The sequence below is a fragment of the Aquarana catesbeiana genome, linkage group LG12 (assembly GCF_042186555.1).
Source record: "Aquarana catesbeiana isolate 2022-GZ linkage group LG12, ASM4218655v1, whole genome shotgun sequence".
Classification (NCBI taxonomy): domain Eukaryota; kingdom Metazoa; phylum Chordata; class Amphibia; order Anura; family Ranidae; genus Aquarana; species Aquarana catesbeiana.
In genome coordinates, this window is record NC_133335.1 from 43,703,991 (window position 1) to 43,720,942 (window position 16,952).

Consider the following 16,952-nt stretch of genomic DNA (forward strand, 5'->3'; position numbering starts at 1 on the left):
TATTACAGGTACTCCCGGTCGACCGAGTTCAATCCTAACTAGGACCTCCAGGACTTACTAGAGCGTCAGTCAGGTGCGTAGTTCACGGGTTGCTGAATCACATCACGCTGCAGCACCCTTGCACTATACGGTTACTTCACATACAACATTGGACATGCTCTTCAGGCATTAGTTTCTGTCACATATGTCTATACATGACACTCTATTTTTGAAGGACGCCCCTTCACCTCGCAGACAAGGTCGCTTAACAGTAGGCTTGCTGGGAGTGCAAGTGTTGGCAGGCCGAGCATACGTCACCCACTACAGACCGCAACATTCGTAGGCTGTACCATCTTCATCTTCTCACCCCAGTATGCCCTGGGGTTCTGGTCTTTAGGTTTGTGCTTGCCACAAACAGGCACCGGAGCTATCGGTTATCTGGCCAGTCACCTCCTGGCCCTTAGTTTTCTAAATTTTCGCTCTACATAGTTCTGCCACAACAGAACACTGTCAGCTCCTGTCTACGCCTATCATTCCTTTTCCTGTATTCCTCCTTTCTCTTCTTCTCTGAGTTTTCTCTTTACCACTCCGCTCTCTATTCTACGGCTATGTCTCTTCTTTACATGAGCACCCCCACCTTTTGTCTTCTAGCCGGAGCCATGTCACAGGCTGGCAGGGAGGACCCCACATCTGCCCCTCTGTCACCCTCCGCGGGCTCAAAGCGTGGCAGCGTACAGTCCCTCAGGGGATGGACCATCCCCAAACTCATTTCTGAGCTGAGACGCAGAGATATTCCCTTTCATGCCACAGCCAGGAAGGCAGAGCTTTTCAGGCTCCTCTTCCCGTCTCCAGCTACAGCCGGGCCCAGCACCCAGCAGGTATCCCTGCAATCCATCTCTGGGGCAATTTCCCAGCTGCATTCTTTGGTCTCCTTAACCGCAACAGTTTTGGACGTCCAGACTCACCCTTTTGGAAGTTTGCCCACCCACAGCCCTCCCTGATCTGGTCTTGATCCCGATGGCAGCTTCTCCTTCTGCAGGTACACCAAGCTCTACACCTATCATCCTGCCCACTCATCTTGTCCTGGCCAGTGTCAGGAAGGATATATTAGAGGGCAAAGAGATCAATTTGGCATCCCTGCTCAACTCAACTCACGACTTAGCTGACAGCAAATCTTACGCCTGGGGGGACCTCTCAGTAGTTGTCAACTCAAAAGACCCCAGGCTCAGTCTTAAGCTGTCACCCACCGAGTTCGTCCTGGCCTTCGGAATGATCAGGGATGTCCTTTGTTCAGCCACCCCCAGCAGGAGGGAGGAGATGGACTTATACCTCCATGCAGTGTTAGATCTTGCTTACAAATATGGTGGCTTTGCCTTCTACGACTACCATCGGTCGTTCTCAGCCAAAGCAGCAGCAAGACGTGCCCAGTTCCAGATCAGTACTGACTGGAGCGGCACAGACACGGAACTGTTGTTCTGGTCTTCATTCCCCACTCTGTGCGATTTGCCAATCTTCTGCCCACACAGCAAATTGGTGCTTTGAGGCAGCCACAACACGCCCCATCAATTTCCCTTCCACCTCCGGCTTCAACCAGGGCCTGTTAGGCCCACCACAACAGCAGCAAGTAGATAAGTTGGGACGACCAATCTTTTCAGTGCCGCCTACTGCACGTCTGTACTTCATGCCACAAGGCTCACCCAAAGACCACTTGTAATCTGAAGCAACTAAACAAATCCTGACTAAGCCGCGTGAATGTCCTGTGGTTGAGCTTTTACCTCTCCACACACCCCACCCCTTCACTGGCAGTATTCCTGCTACATGGCTTCACGGCAGGATTCCACACCAGCCTCATCACCTTACCCCTCTCCACTCACGAGTGCAAGAATCTACAGTCAGCAGCCATCGATGCTCAGGCCATAGACACCTTTTTACAGACGGAGTTAGATAAAAGGTTCATCATTGGTCCCTTCTCACAGTCACCTTTCCAGATATGGAGAGTCAGCCCTATTGGGCTTGTCAAGGGCAAGTTCACAAATAAACTCAGCTTAGTTTACGACTTGTCTGCGCCTCATTTCTCACATATCCCTAGTTTGAACTCCCTGATCCCTTCCGAGGAATTTTATCTCAAGTACGAGTCAGTCGACATGGCCATCCAGGCCATCATTAAGATAGGCACCGGCGCCTGGCTAGCCAAAGCGGATATCGCATATGCCTTCAAGCTCCTGCCTATCGAGCCATCCCTCTTGCGGTGGCACGGCATGAAGTGGAGGGATTCTTACTATTTTGCCACCAAGCTGACCTTTGGCTCTAAAAGCAGCCCATGGATGTTTGATGTTTTCACTCCATCCCTCACTTAGATCCTATCACACCAGGCCCAGTGCCACAGGGTTATCCATTATTTCATTGAACGGCCAGACATACCCCGGTAGATCTAGACAAGCTAAGAGTGGTCTTTAACAATCTCAATGTGCCTACAGCCGAACACAAAGTGGAAGGCCCGGCACATTCTATCACCTTCTTAGGCATCGTCCTGGACACGCAGGCTAGGCTGCCTGCTGACAAACTAGCCCGTGTTAGGGCGGTCATTCACGATTTTACCCAGTCATAGGGCTGTACTAAAAGACAGCTGCAGTCCTTGATAGGGATGCTCAATTTTGCGATAAGGATTATTCCGCAGGGGCGGTCGTTCATCTCACGGCTCTTGGTCTTTTTCGCCCAAGTACAGGACCCCGACTAGGCTTATTCCCTCAGTATAAGCCCAGTCGCCACAAGTAGTCACAGACGCTGCAGCTTCCACAGGCTTTGCTGCTATTTTTGGCCACCACTGGTTCGCTGGTCCCTGGCCCCCAAAAATCTGCTTGATTCCTGGTTTCGCTCGATCCTCGTCTTTGTTCGAACTGTACCCCTTCGTGGCAGCAGCCCAAGTCTGGGGCCACACGTGGACAGATCAGACAGTACTCTTCACCATAGACAACCAGGCTACGGCCGACATCATTAATAAGGGTGGATCCAAGTCACTCCCCGTCATGTCCTTCCTGCGCAGGCTGGTGCAATTATCACTACATCACCAATTTAACATTTACTGTGAGCATATCCCTGGCAAGTGCAATGCCGCAGCAGATGCGCTGTCTCGCTTCAATTTTGTCTCATTCTTCCACCAGGAATCTGGAGCCGACCTATCATCCACTCCTATCCCACCTTGGTCTCAACTAACAATAGATTGAAGCCACATCTTGCCAATGCAACCCGGCTCATCAACCACTCGCTGTCTAGCAACACACTTAAGGCTTACCGCATGGTCAGGCCGTACCTAGCCGGTATTCTGCATTTCCTGTCCTTACAGAATCTCAGAGAGCCACCTGTGTTCACAGCCCATACAGTGAAAGCCCTACTGCACGGAATTCAATAGCAGCCGCCCGTTACCAATGGAAAACGCTTAACCATCACAAGCACTATCTTTAGGGGCATGTCCGAAATCCTCACACGTTCCCCCTTTGGTCTTTTGCCCAGCCTGGTCTTCCAGGCAGCCATCTACCTGGCTTTCTACAGCTTCCTACGACCTAGAGAGTTCACCTCTGGCAGTACCAGTAGTCAGGTACTGTACAGACACCAGCTGACTCGCTTGCCAAACCATTATGTCCTTCATCTTAAGGGCTCCAAAACACAACAAACTGGACCCGGGGTAGACATCAACTTCTTCAGGACCAGCAACGCCTGGTGCCCAGTAATGATCCTTGACCGTCTACTCTCACCTACCCAGTCAGCCAGTCTCCAACCCGTTACTGCCTTTTCCGGTCAACCCCCTGACTGGCAGTCAGTTTATCAAACATGTGAGGGTCCTACTGGTCAACTTAGGCCTAGGCCCCGGGCGGTATTCTGGGCATTCCTTCCGGATCGGCGCAGCTTCAGCCGCATCTCAGCACAGAGTAACAAGACCATGTGATCAAGAAGTTAGGCAGATGGAAGTCCGCCTGCTTCACCAGATATATTCCAAGCCCTCAAGTGGAAATGGCCCTAGCCCAGGGGCGGACTGACCATTCGGGCACTGACTGAGGGGTCAGGGGGGCCCCATGAGCGGCTCAGTCTGCCCCTCGATGTGCCAACAGCTTATCATGCAGGATAGGGGAAGTTTATGCGCCGCGGAGGCAGTGAGCTATGTCATCCCTGCCTGCAGTTGATGAGGCTATGAGAGGACTCGGGTGCTGGCCAGGATTACAGAGCGATTACAAAGCAATGAGGATGATAGCAGTGACAGGGGGCAGGGGGCAGGGCCTCAGTATACATCCATGCCGCGGGGGAAAGCCAGTGAGAGAGCTGGAGGCTGCAGAGTGAAGACAGAGTGGAGTCATTTCGGAGATAGCCACCTGACCTGCCTTGTATGCAGCAGCAGGTCAGTGTGTAATCACTGCAGTTTAGTGTGATCACCAGCCAGGCTGACTGAGAGTTCCTTCTTGCCCAGTGCCCATCTACCAGGTGCTATTCCCTAGTACACTGATACCTGTACACTGAGTGCCACTCAGTGTACAGATATCAGTGCTGTATATAAGGAATAGCTCTCAGTATACAGATAACAGTGTTAGGGAAAAGCACTCAGTGTATAGATGTCATTTTAATATAGGGAAAAGCACTTAGTGATATTCCCTATGTGTTACACTGACATCTATACACTGAGTGCTTTTCCCTAACACTGATATCTGTATACTGAGAGCTTATTCCTTGTATACAACACTGATATCTGTACACTTCGACGGAGAACGATCTGTGGGAAGAATGTTCCTTACATTGGTGGTCAGCGGGAAGAACGTTCCTTACATTAGTGGTCAGCAGAAAGAATGTTTCCTACATTAGTGGTCAGCAGAACAAATGTTCCTTACATTGGTGGTCAGCAGAAAGAAAGTTCCTTACATTGGTGGTCAGTGGGAAGAATGTTTCTTACATTGGTGTCCAGTGAGAATAATGTTCCTTACATTGATGGTCAACAGAAATAAGTGTTCTTTACATTGGTGGTCAGCAGAATGTTCCTTACATTGGTGGTCAGCAGAAAGAATGTTCCTTACATTGGTGGTCTGGAGAAAGAATGTTCCTTACATTAGTGGTCAGCAGAAAGAATATTCCTTACATTGGTGGTCAGCAGAATGTTCCTTACATTGGTGGTCAGCACAAAGAATGTTCCTTACATTGGTGGTCAGCAGAAAGAATGTTCCTTAGATTGGTGATCAGTGGTGGGAAGATTGTTTCTTACATTGGTGGTCAGTGAGAATAATATTCCTTACATTGGTGGTGGTCAGTGGAAAGATTGTTTCTTACATTGGTGGTCAGTGAGAATAATGTTCCTTACATTGGTGGTCAGCGGAAAAAATGTTCCTTACATTGGTGGTGGTTAGTGAAAAGAATGTTCCTTACATTGGTGGTCAGTGGTGGGAAGAATGCTCCTTACATTGGTGGTCAGTGAGAATAATGTTCCTTACATTGGTGGTCAGCTGAAAGAATGTTCCTTACATTGGTGGCCAGAGAAAATAATGTTCTTTACATTGGTGGTCAGCTAAAAAAATGTTCCTTACATTGGTGGTCAGAGAGAATAATGTTTCTTACATTGGTGATCAGAGCAAATAATGTTTATTACATTGGTGGTCAGCAGAAAGAATGTTCCTTACTTTGGTGGTCAGTGAGAAGAATGTTCCTCACATTGGTGGTCAGAGAGCATAATGTTTCTTACATTGGTGGTCAACGGGAAGAATGCTCCTTACATTGGTGACCTGTAGAAAGAATGTCCCTTACAATGGTGATCAGTGGGAAGAACGCCCCTTACATTGGTGATCAGTGGGAAGAATGCTCCTTACATTGGTGATCAGTGAGAAGAATGTCCCTTACAATGGTGATCAGTGGGAAGAACGCCCCTTACATTGGTGGTCAGTGGGAAGAATGCCCCTTGGTCAGTGAAAATTATATAAAGTAAATAAAAAGTATTTTAAAAAAAATGAAAGCACTTCCATGGCCCCCCACACACGCTCTATATGAAAAGCTTTATGTAGGACGAGACCATGTATGTAAAAATAATGGTGCCACACAGTGGCCTCCCGTGCACTGTGGGCGCCGCCCCCCCATCCATGTGCCCGGCCCCTTTCAGGACGCCGGTCGCATGTATTCCTATGGCGGGGGTGGGAGGGGGTGGTATATTTTGAAGCACCTGATTAGAGCCAGAGGCTCTAATAGGCTTCAAAATAGGGTAGGCTCGGGGCGCAGAGAGTGTGCCCTGATCCCACCCAATTGTGTGACAATAGCGAATTAATTTTTGCTATTTTCACACTAACCTTCCCCCTGGCCAATCAGGAGGAAGGACGTCAGACCTGCTTCCTGATTGGCCAAAGCGCCAGGTCACCCTATTGGATGCCTGGCGCTTAGGAAGTGGTGCGAGGAGACTTGCGCTGGAGCGGAGGTCGACGCCACTCTGAGAGGTAAGTTCCCTTGGCTGCATCCCCCATAAACCCCCCCCCCGTGCACGCGTATCGTGGCCCTGGCACCCCCGTCGGGTGCCAGAGCCGCGATCCACGTGCGAGAGGGGTGTGCCAGAGCCGCGATCCATGCGTGCGGGGGGATGCAGCCAGAGCCACAAACCCCGCAAGTAGGGGGGTTGGTGGGCACATTGGCTGCATTTGGTGGGCACAGGTAGCTGCATTTGCTGGGCAAGTGGCTGCATTAGATGGGGAAGTGGCTGCATTTGATGGGCACAGGTGGCTGCATTTGATGGGCAAGTGGCTGCATTTGATGGGCACAGGTGGCTGCGTTTGAAGAGCACAAGTGGCTGCATTTGATGGGCACAGGTAGTCGCGTTTGATGGGCACAATGGATGCGTTTGATGGGCACAAAGGCTGCATTTGGGCAGAAGTGGCTGCATTTGATGGGCACATGTGGCTGCATTTGATGGGCAAGTAGCTGTGTTTGATGGGCACAATGGATGTGTTTGATGGGCACAATGGCTGCGTTTGATGGGCACAAGTGGCTGCGTTTGATGGGCACAATGGCTGCGTTTGATGGGCACAAGCGGCTGCGATTGGTGGGGGAGGGGTTTCAGTATTTTTCAGTTTGTTTGCGCCATCCCCAAAAAATTTTGAGCACCAGCCGACACTGGTGCCACACATGTTTGGTATCGTCGGGAACGTTGGAGTAAGAGCAATTTTAGAGCCATAATTTTGTAACATGCTGGAAAGAGCTTTTTATTTTTTATATATTTTTTTTATCAAACTGTTCAGCTAAGAAGACATTTGTTGCACCTGTTATATTGTGTTAATTTATGACATCTTTACTTTTGGAAATGTACCATTGTTGCACTTTTAATGTAAGTTTATTTTTCTTTATATTCTATAATAAACATTTATTTTGAACATAGTGCAGAGAAATTCTGTAACAAACGCATGTAGTGTGGGCAGTGCAATATGTAGGTGGGGATTTGTGTGGGTGTGTCTTGAGTGTGGGCGGGAACACATGGGCGGGGACAGGGGGCCCCAGTATCTCCTATTGCCCGGGGGCCCCATGAGTTGTCAGTTCGCCCATGCCCTAGCCTTCTCCAAGCTTGCTCAATGAGCATAGAACCAATAAAGATATACCATACCTCCCAACATTTTGAGATGGGAATGAGAGACACCTACTAGCAAATGTATGTAGGCATATGATACGCCCCCTACCACACCCCCTTAAAGGAAAATTAACCAAAAAAAAAGGTTAATTAAATCCAAAAGGGCTTTTTTTACCTCTATTATTCATTTATATTGGCTTTTAAAATTTATAAATGCAGCAATTTAGAATTGGATGAAAGGTTTAGCACTGGGAAACACTTTTTGAAAGATAAAAAGTGCATTTTATATACAACTATATAGATCAGACTAAAATGAGGGACAAATGAGGGGTAAAGAGGGACAGAGGGACATTGCTCCAAATCAGGGACAGTCCCTCAAAATAAGGGACAGTTGGGAGCTATGATATACTCCCTACCTGCTTATTTTTGGCCCCTTTTCTTGGCTTACCTACCAGACGACCAAAAGCCACACCTCAGGTCTCAGATCCACATCCGTCTTGGTCTCAGGGCCACGACCATAAATTAGAAGGCCAGTATGGTGGCCTGAATTTATGGGAGGAGCCCGGTGGGTATTTAAGCTGGCGGCCCGCCCTTGCTCTCTGTCCATTTCAGTGTGCGATACCCTCCCTCTCATTGCCCTTTTTACAGCATTTCTCAGCACATTCTCCTCCACAATTATCCATTACTTATCTTGGGCATGGTCCCTCTTCTTGGCTTACCTACAAGATGACCAAAAGCCACACCTCAGGTCTATTTATGTTGTAAGTCTTGTTGCTTGTTTATGTGATCCACATTCGTCTCGGTCTCAGGTCCACGACCATATATATATATATATATATATATATATATATATATATATATATATATATATATATATATTTTTTTTTTTTTGTTTCTCACAGAGGTGTCACTGGGGAATTAATAAGAACAAATGTGCAATGAAAACTGTCCTCTGTTCCAGCAGAAAAATGTTACAGTGATGTGTGTGTAACCTTATTTTGCAAGGTTTTAAAGGGGTTAACCAGAGGGGGGCAGCAGTGTGATGACTAAATACAAGGGTTTTAATAGGAGGAATGTCTGTAGTTGCAGGGTGTGAACAAGTCATGAGAGGAGATCTGAATGTACTTAGCACTAACAATCCAGAACTCATCTCTTTTGCTGGGACAAGAGCTGCTGGGGGTATTTGATAGAGCACTCCAACCCCAGTCATCAGGGATCTTGGCACAGCTGGGGACAATGATGACTGTCACATTCAAAGGACTTCTGTTTTTCTTTCTGTTCACTACTGCAAGTTGTGGTAAGTTAGATGTAAAGTTGTTAGCACTGTTCTATGAATGTATGAACTTTTCTGCAGTGTGTGTGTAGGCACATATCTTGTAAAATGCAAGTGTCAATCAGCGAGAGGGTCTGATGTCATGCTGCAGCAATGCTGAATTTATGTGTCTAACATTCTTATGTCCATGAAATTGGTGTATAAAGTTTTTCATGGGGAATTCTAAAAAAAGTCAAAGTCCTCCCTGGCATTGAGGCTGCGCTCGCACTGCAAGGGTTAGCTGCTCATTTATGTCTATGGGACCAGGTAAAACAGTTTTACTTATCTAATCCTCCACTCCTGCAGGATCCTCCATGCTGCTAGACCAGTCCCTGCAGCTTCTTTTCCCCTGCACTTCAGTAGCTGAATGTCCCTGACATTGTCAAGACCAATGTGGGGACCATAGCCCTGCACTGGATGTGAGGACGCTGAGGGACAGTCCACTGCTGGAGCGTAGGGGAGCGATGTTTGCAGGGGTAGTGAAGGATCAGGTAAGTAGAAGTGTTTTTTTAGAAGAAAAATTGGAAAATCCCCCAAGGGGTTTTTTAGCAGCAATTATGATGTATTCATACAAGAAATATAGTAAAAAATATAATAAAATCTATATTACTTTAAATTTCTGCTACTGGTTCAGTCTGTGAGCTACTTATAGCTGGCCATACGAATAATGATTTAGAGAGAGAAATCCATAGATTCCCTCATTTACACCAAACAGCAGACCACTGCCGACTATTGTATTCTAATGCCCTGTACACACGGTCGGACTTTGTTCGGACATTCCGACAACAAAATCCTAGGACTTTTCCGACGGATGTTGGCTCAAACTTGTCTTGCATACACACGGTCACACAAAGTTGTCGGAAAATCCGATCGTTCTAAACGCGGTGACGTAAAACACGTACGTCGGGACTATAAACGGGGCAGTGGCCAATAGCTTTCATCTCTTTATTTATTCTGAGCATGCGTGGCACTTTGTCCGTCGGATTTGTGTACACACGATCGGAATTTCCGACAACGGATTTTGTTGTCGGAAAATTTTATCTCCTGCTCTCCAACTTTGTGTGTCGGAAAATCCGATGGAAAATGTCCGATGGAGCCCACACACGGTCGGAATTTCCGACAACAGGCTCCGATCGGACATTTTCCATCGGAAAATCCGACTGTGTGTACGGGGCATAACAGCTGCTGATCCTGTACGAATACCCGAACAAGAACTGCCGCCGATTGGCTGCTGTCACTGTTTAGCTGATTTTTTTTTCTGCCCAGCTCTGTAATTTCTAAATCCAAGTTTGTCGACCCAAGTGGTCTCTGGCTTCAAGCCGTGCATGGCCAGATTTAGTAAGCATTTTGCTTTTTTTTTTTTACCTTGTTAGATAAGCCTGTTATGTACTATTCATATATTGTTTCTGCTTTGATGGGGTTTTTGATGGACTCTCTAACGTCTCAGCTGTGTACATTCTGAACAGTATGCATAGTTGTTTGGCAATGGGCCATGTCTGTCTATGACTTGGGTTTAGTTAAGGGAACGGTTTAGTGTTAGACGAGGATGTTTAGGAAAATAGAGTGCAATCATGCCTATTGACATGTTACATTTGTTTTCCCTTAAATGGTCATTTAAACATCTGAGATCACGGAGCAGAAGGGCAGAAAACAAAAAGAAAAAAAGCTGAAATGTAGCTCCAGCCAAAAATAGAGCAGGGAAGGGTTAGAACCTCTGTAATGTTCCTATGGCTGTCCCCACAGAGGAGATTTTACTATATTTTCTGCCCCAGGGACACAACAGGAAGCGATGTCTCCAAAGTGAAGGAAAATCCCATCTTTGGCAGTAGCAGTCAGAATTTTATGCCCCGTACACACGGTCGGACATTGATCGGACATTCCAACAACAAAATCCATGGATTTTTTTCCGACGGATGTTGGCTCAAACTTGTCTTGCATACACACGGTCACACAAAGTTGTCGGAAAATCCGATCATTCTGAACGCGGTGAGGTAAAACACGTACGTCGGGACTATAAACGGGGCAGTGGCCAATAGCTTTCATCTCTTTATTTATTCTGAGCATGCGTGGCATTTTGTCAGTCAGATTTGTGTACACACGATCGGAATTTCCGAAAACGGATTTTGTTGTCGGAAAATTTTATATCCTGCTCTCAAACTTTGTGTGGCGGAAAATCCGATGGAAAATGTGTGATGGAGCCCACACACGAACGGAATTTCCGACAACAAGGTCCTATCACATATTTTCCGTCGGAAAATCCGACCGTTTGTACGGGGCATAAGTGTTCTCATATTGGAGTTTTCCTCTGCTACAGTTTTGAACACATTTTAGATTCCCATTAACTTTCTGTCCTGCTAATTATAGAAAGTGAGAGTGAATCTCCCTAATGAGATCCCAAACAGCAATAAAAACCTGACAGAGGTCCTGACTCCTCCAGCATAGCTCCCAACTGTCCCTGATTTCGAGGGACTGTCCCTGATTTGGAGCAATGTCCCTCTGTCCCTCATTCCTCCTCGTTTGTCCCTCATTTTGGTCTGATCTATATAGATGTATATAAAATGCACTTTTTATGTATCAAAAAGTGTTTTCTAGCACTAAACCTTTCATCTGATTTCTAAATTTCTGCATTTGTAAATTCCAAAAGCCAATATAATATATAAGGAATAGTAGTGGTAAAAAAAGCACTTGTGGGTTTAACCAATCTTATTTTTTTTGTACAATTCTCCTTTACGAGGGCGTGGCAAGGGGTGTGTCCTATGCCTGCATACTTTTGCTGATAGGTGCCCCTCATTGCCATCTCAAAAAGTTGGGAGGTATGTTTATATAGTTGTATAAAAAATGCACTTTTTATCTATCAAAAAGTGTTCCCAGTGCTAAACCTTTCATCCAATTTCTAAATTTCTGCATTTGTAAATCTCAGAAGCCAGTATAAAGAAATAGTAGTGGTTAAAAAAAGGCACTTGTGGGTTTAACTAATCATTTTCTCCTTTCGGACCCCGTTCACATTTGAGTGTTTTTTTAGCTCGAAGCTGGACGCTGAGAAATGCTCAACAAGCGAAATCCCATTCATTTCTATGGCCCCCTTTATAATTTGAGCGTTTTGTCCCCTGTAGCTAAAGGCTGTCGTCCAAAAAAAGTACATGAGCTACTTTTCAGGCAGATTTCAGCGTTTTTGTCCCCATAAACTTGAATAGCAATACCTTGAAAAACGTGACATTTCAAGCGTTTTGTTGCGCTATTTTCTGCTCAAACAGCAGCTCTTTCCCCCTTTTTCAGCAGCACTCCACACCTTTTAGTTGAAAAACGGCTGAAAAAAAACACCCATAATATTTGCAAATTTGCTCAAAAAACCACCTGAAAAAAAAAAAAGCTACACACCTGAGCGTAGCAATTTCCTAGAGTTTTTCAGATGTTTTTTAAGCGTTTTTGCACCTTTTTACAAGCATTTTTAGAAGCGTATTACAAGCGTTTTACAGCCCCAGGCATGTTTGTTTATCCAAGAGAAAGCACTAGGGGGAGGAGAGGGAGAGGAAATTAGGGGTGGAAAGCTGCGGTTATGTCAAAAAACACTCAAGTCAGGTGTTTCTATTGAAGTCTATGGGGCCAAAAGGCTTGTAGTTGCTGCCAAAAAAACGCTGCCAAAAAGAAGCTCATATACTTTTTTGAGCGACAGGTGTTTTGCTTCAGGCGACAGAATGCTCAGATGTGAACAGGGGATATGAATGGAATTTGGCTTGTTAAGCGTTTTAGAGCTTACAAGCTTCAAGCAAAAAAAAAAAAATCGCTCAGGGCCTGAATAAAAAAGCCTGAAAACGCTCAGCTAAGCGTTAATTTAGCCTAAAGGGAGCGTGTCCTATGCCTACATCATTTTGCTAGTAGGTGTCCCTTGTTCCCATCTCAAAACGTTGGGAGGTATGCTCTTCAGTCCAACCCCAACTACATTTATATATTGGGTAGAGTTCCAAATTCATGTAAGCAAAGCTACAAGACAAAAAAACAAAAAAAAAGTAAAAAAAAACCCCAAGTACTACATGTAAATATGAATAAATGGAAACGCGTGAAATGGTGATTTCTAATCATCTAAGAATAAGGCCCCTTTTACCTGGCGCAGAATGCACTCGCATCAGCAGGGGATCTGTGAGTAGATCCCTACGAATGGGATAGATGTCAGTTTGTTAGTTTCTTTCTGGTGGACCCATTTCAGCTCTATGGGCGGCTGGGTGTAAATGAACTCCGCTGTCTGTTTACATCAAGCTGCCTTTGATCTGGACCAAAAAAATGAAAAAGGTTGGTGTCCTATTCTGTGTTTTTATTTTCAGACTGGAGAGGACCCAGAGGTAGGCGGGTGTAAACAAACAAAACTTCTGATTGGGTCAGCATGAAAAGTGGACCTGATCGGAATGGCCGTCTGAAAGGGGCCTAAGAGATGCCATAATGATATATGCAGGTGTGGTGTCTATGTAAAGGTACATAGGGTTTTTAGGCTTCTTGCATATAGGTCCAACTACGATTTGCCTCAGGAGACACTTGTGAAAAGTAGCAAGATGAATGGCCCATTCAAAGCATTGGGAGGCTGACAGTGCTTGTGGTCATTTGCATGTAATCGAATATGCAGTGATTACCTGCGGATGACACAAGGGGGTTTATTTACTAAAGCTAGAGATGGAAAAATTAATCAGAATTCTGCATAGAAACCAATCAGCTTCCAGGTTTTGTTGCCAAAGCTTAATTAAACAAGCTGAGGTTAGAAGCTGATTGGTTTATATGCAGAGTTGTGACTAATTTTGCCCTCTCAAGCTCTAGCTTGCTTTGAATGGGGCTTCCCAACTGCAGCTGTTTGCAGAAAACCCCTGCGGGAAATTGTGGTCGGCCCCATACACATGTAAAAAGGAAAACAATGTGCAGGAATCCACAGCAAAATGAAATGACTCCCGTCTACTGAACTTTATTAGTGCTCTTTGCACTTCTCCACCAAATTAACTTTCTTGGGGTAAAGGTGTTAAAAGAAACACTTCATTTTGCTTGTTGTGTTCTGCTTTAGGGTCCTCTCACCTATCCTTTTAATGGATTAAAAACCTACAGTTGCCTATACACACCCCTTGGAATTCATAAAAGTTTCAGCATCTACAATAAGAGGTTCTAACATAGGAACAGCCTCAGAGAAGATTGGCGGCAGTGTTTACAATACGGGTGGTGAGAGGGGTCATGCCGCGTACACACGAGCGGACTTTACGGCAGACTTTGCCCGGCGGACTTTTCGACGGACTTTACGACGGACTTTCTGAATGAACGGACTTGCCTACACACAATCCACCAAAGTCCGTCGAATTCGTACGTGATGACGTACGACCGGACTAAAACAAGGACGTTCATAGCCAGTAGCCAATAGCTGCCCTAACGTGGCTTTTTGTCCGTCGAACTAGCATACAGACGAGCGGACTTTTCGACCGGACTCGATTTCGACGGATTGATTTAAAACATGTTTCAAATCTAAGTCTGTCCAACTTTTGAGAAAACCGCTGGAGCCCACACACGATCGAATTGTCTGACGAAATCCAGTCCGCCAGGCAAAGTCTGCCGTAAAGTCCGCTCGTGTGTACGCGGCATCAGACTTCATCCACAGTAATGTCCCGTACACACGATAGGATTTTCCGATGGAAAATGTGTGATAGGACCTTGTTGTCGGAAATTCCGACCGTGTGTGGGCTCCATCACACATTTTCCATAGGAATTTCCGACACACAAAGTTTGAGAGCAGGCTATAACATTTTCCGACAACAAAATCCTTTGTCGGAAATTCCGATCGTGTGTACACAAATCTGACGCACAAAGTGCCACGCATGCTCAGAATAAATTAAGAGACGAAAGCTATTGGCTAATGCCCCATTTATAGTCCCGACGTACGTATTTTACGTCACCACGTTCAGGAAGATCGGATTTTCCGACAACTTTGTGTGACCGTGTGTATGCAAGACAAGTTTGAGCCAACATCCGTTGGAAAAAATCCATGGATTTTGTTGTCGGAATGTCCGATCAATGTCTAACCGTGTGTACGTGGCATTATGGTTATAAAATCTAACCCTCCCACCACCAATATTATTAACCCCAATCTTCTCTGAGGCTATTTCGCTAGGATTTTGTATGGTAGCTGCTGAAGGTTTTATACCAGTTCCTCCTGACCGGTGTCTGGTCTTAAAGCTATAGTACAGTCTGCCCCATTTTCTACTTCTTTACCTCCCACAACAGTCTGATGGGCCAGTGTACTACTAAGTTTAGAGAGTTTCAATGTTGCTTTCTATGCCCTAGAATTCATAAAGAGTGCTGTAGACATACCTCCCAATCTTTTGAGATGGGAATGAGGGACACCTATAAGCAGGCATAGGACACACTCCCTGGCACGCCCCTTAAAGGAGAATTGTACAAAAAACAACATTGGTTAAACCCACAAGTGCTTTTTTACCACTACTATTCCTTTATATTGGCTTTTGAAATTTACAAATGCAGCAATTTAGAAATTGGATGAAAGGTTTAGCACTGGAAAAATCTTTTTGATAGATAAAAAGTGCATTTTATATATATCTATATAGATCAGACCAAAATGAGGGACAAATGAGGAGGAATGAGGGGCAGAGGGACATTGCTCCAAATCAGGGACAGTCCCTCGAAATCAGGGACAGTTGGGAGCTATGTGTAGATACTTGCGCTAGTGCGACAAATCTTGAATCTTGCAATGGAATCATGTATGTGTTGGTGGGGTGCAAATAAATCTGTCACAACTTTGACAGAACTACTACAAGCATCTCTCATGACAAGCGGTGGAGTTTATAGGCAGAGAAGCGATTTGGAGAAGTTGGGAGAGTAATGGAAAGATATCAAATATCTTTTCCAGAAGAACTTAGCCTAGGTTCACACTTGTATGGGTCAAGAATACTCGCAAGATTGCACACGTTCCTGACTCTCAGGCAAAACGTGCTGCCCTTTAGTACAAGAGTGAGGGTGCCATTAATTCCAAATGGCACCACCCACATCGTAAAACGCAGCACATTTGCAGGAGCATTAAAGTGCATGGTGCAGCAGCACCATATTCTTTGGTTCAGTGCGATTTTAATAAAAAACAGATAGGGATTCCTTGCATTTTTGTAGGGGGTAGAGAAGCCCACTGAAATTCAGGTAGTTCTGATTTGTGATATTATTATCACACAGTGCTATTGTTGCGATATATTCACAAAGAAATACCTCTATATTGGTGATAAGGAAAGTGGAGGTAAATAATACCACGTTGGAGTAAAATTAATGATTGTGCTGCTTGTGTAATTATTTGGGCTGATTTACTAAAGAGTTAGCGAATCTTCAAAAAATAAAGTGTCTGAATATTCAATTTTGCTTATCAGCTCATGTGAAAAGCCAATTACTGTTCACTTTGAGTACCTTATCATGTGCAAAGCAAAAGAGTAAACAGAAATGAGCTTTTTACATGATTGGATGAATAAAGTGAATATTCACACCATTTCTTGTGTGAAGATTTCCAACTCCTTTTAATAAGTCAGCCTCAGTGTGTTTGGCACATTTCCTGTTGGATTGGAAAATGTACAGTTGTCTATACATAGGAATGATGGGACAGTGGCTTTGGCTCTGCCAGGTCACATTTGTAATAGATATGGACGTTTCTGAGACACGTTATCACATACGTATTTGGCACATTTCAGACTGATTTAAAGGACCCTTATGGGAAGAAGGTTGCAGAAGCTCCTGGCAGCACACCACTTATTTAATTCTGAGCAGATGTCTCGCCACTTGTTCTTGGTGACTCATCTGCCTCTGTATGGCCACCCATGGGGTGATTTTACATTATATTTCTTCTGGCATGTATTTTTAAATTAAGAATACTCTTGTAAAAAAATCTAAATTTCTGCATTTGCTCAATGCAGAAGTCAGTAGAAAAAGTTTTGACTTTACACTGATTGGGAGGAAACATCAAAGATATTTCAAAGATGTCGGAAATTCTCTGTGCCAGCTAGTTTTGATTGTTCCCTTTTCCATGAAGACTGTGACAAGTCCACGTGGAGTTAGTCATTCAAGGACACTCAC

The 16,952-nt window shown here is 45.1% G+C and overlaps 1 protein-coding gene across 1 annotated transcript in view; it reads left to right on the forward strand.

The window, feature by feature from the left end:
- Positions 1-8,654: 8,654 nt before the first annotated feature.
- ITGB3 (integrin subunit beta 3) overlaps positions 8,655-16,952 on the forward strand; it is a 135,877-nt gene continuing 127,579 nt past the window's right edge. Inside the window, exon 1 of the mRNA XM_073607661.1 lies at positions 8,655-8,849. Within this exon, the coding sequence (XP_073463762.1) occupies positions 8,672-8,849 (178 nt within the window). The 5' untranslated portion in view covers positions 8,655-8,671. The remainder of the gene's footprint in view (positions 8,850-16,952) is intronic.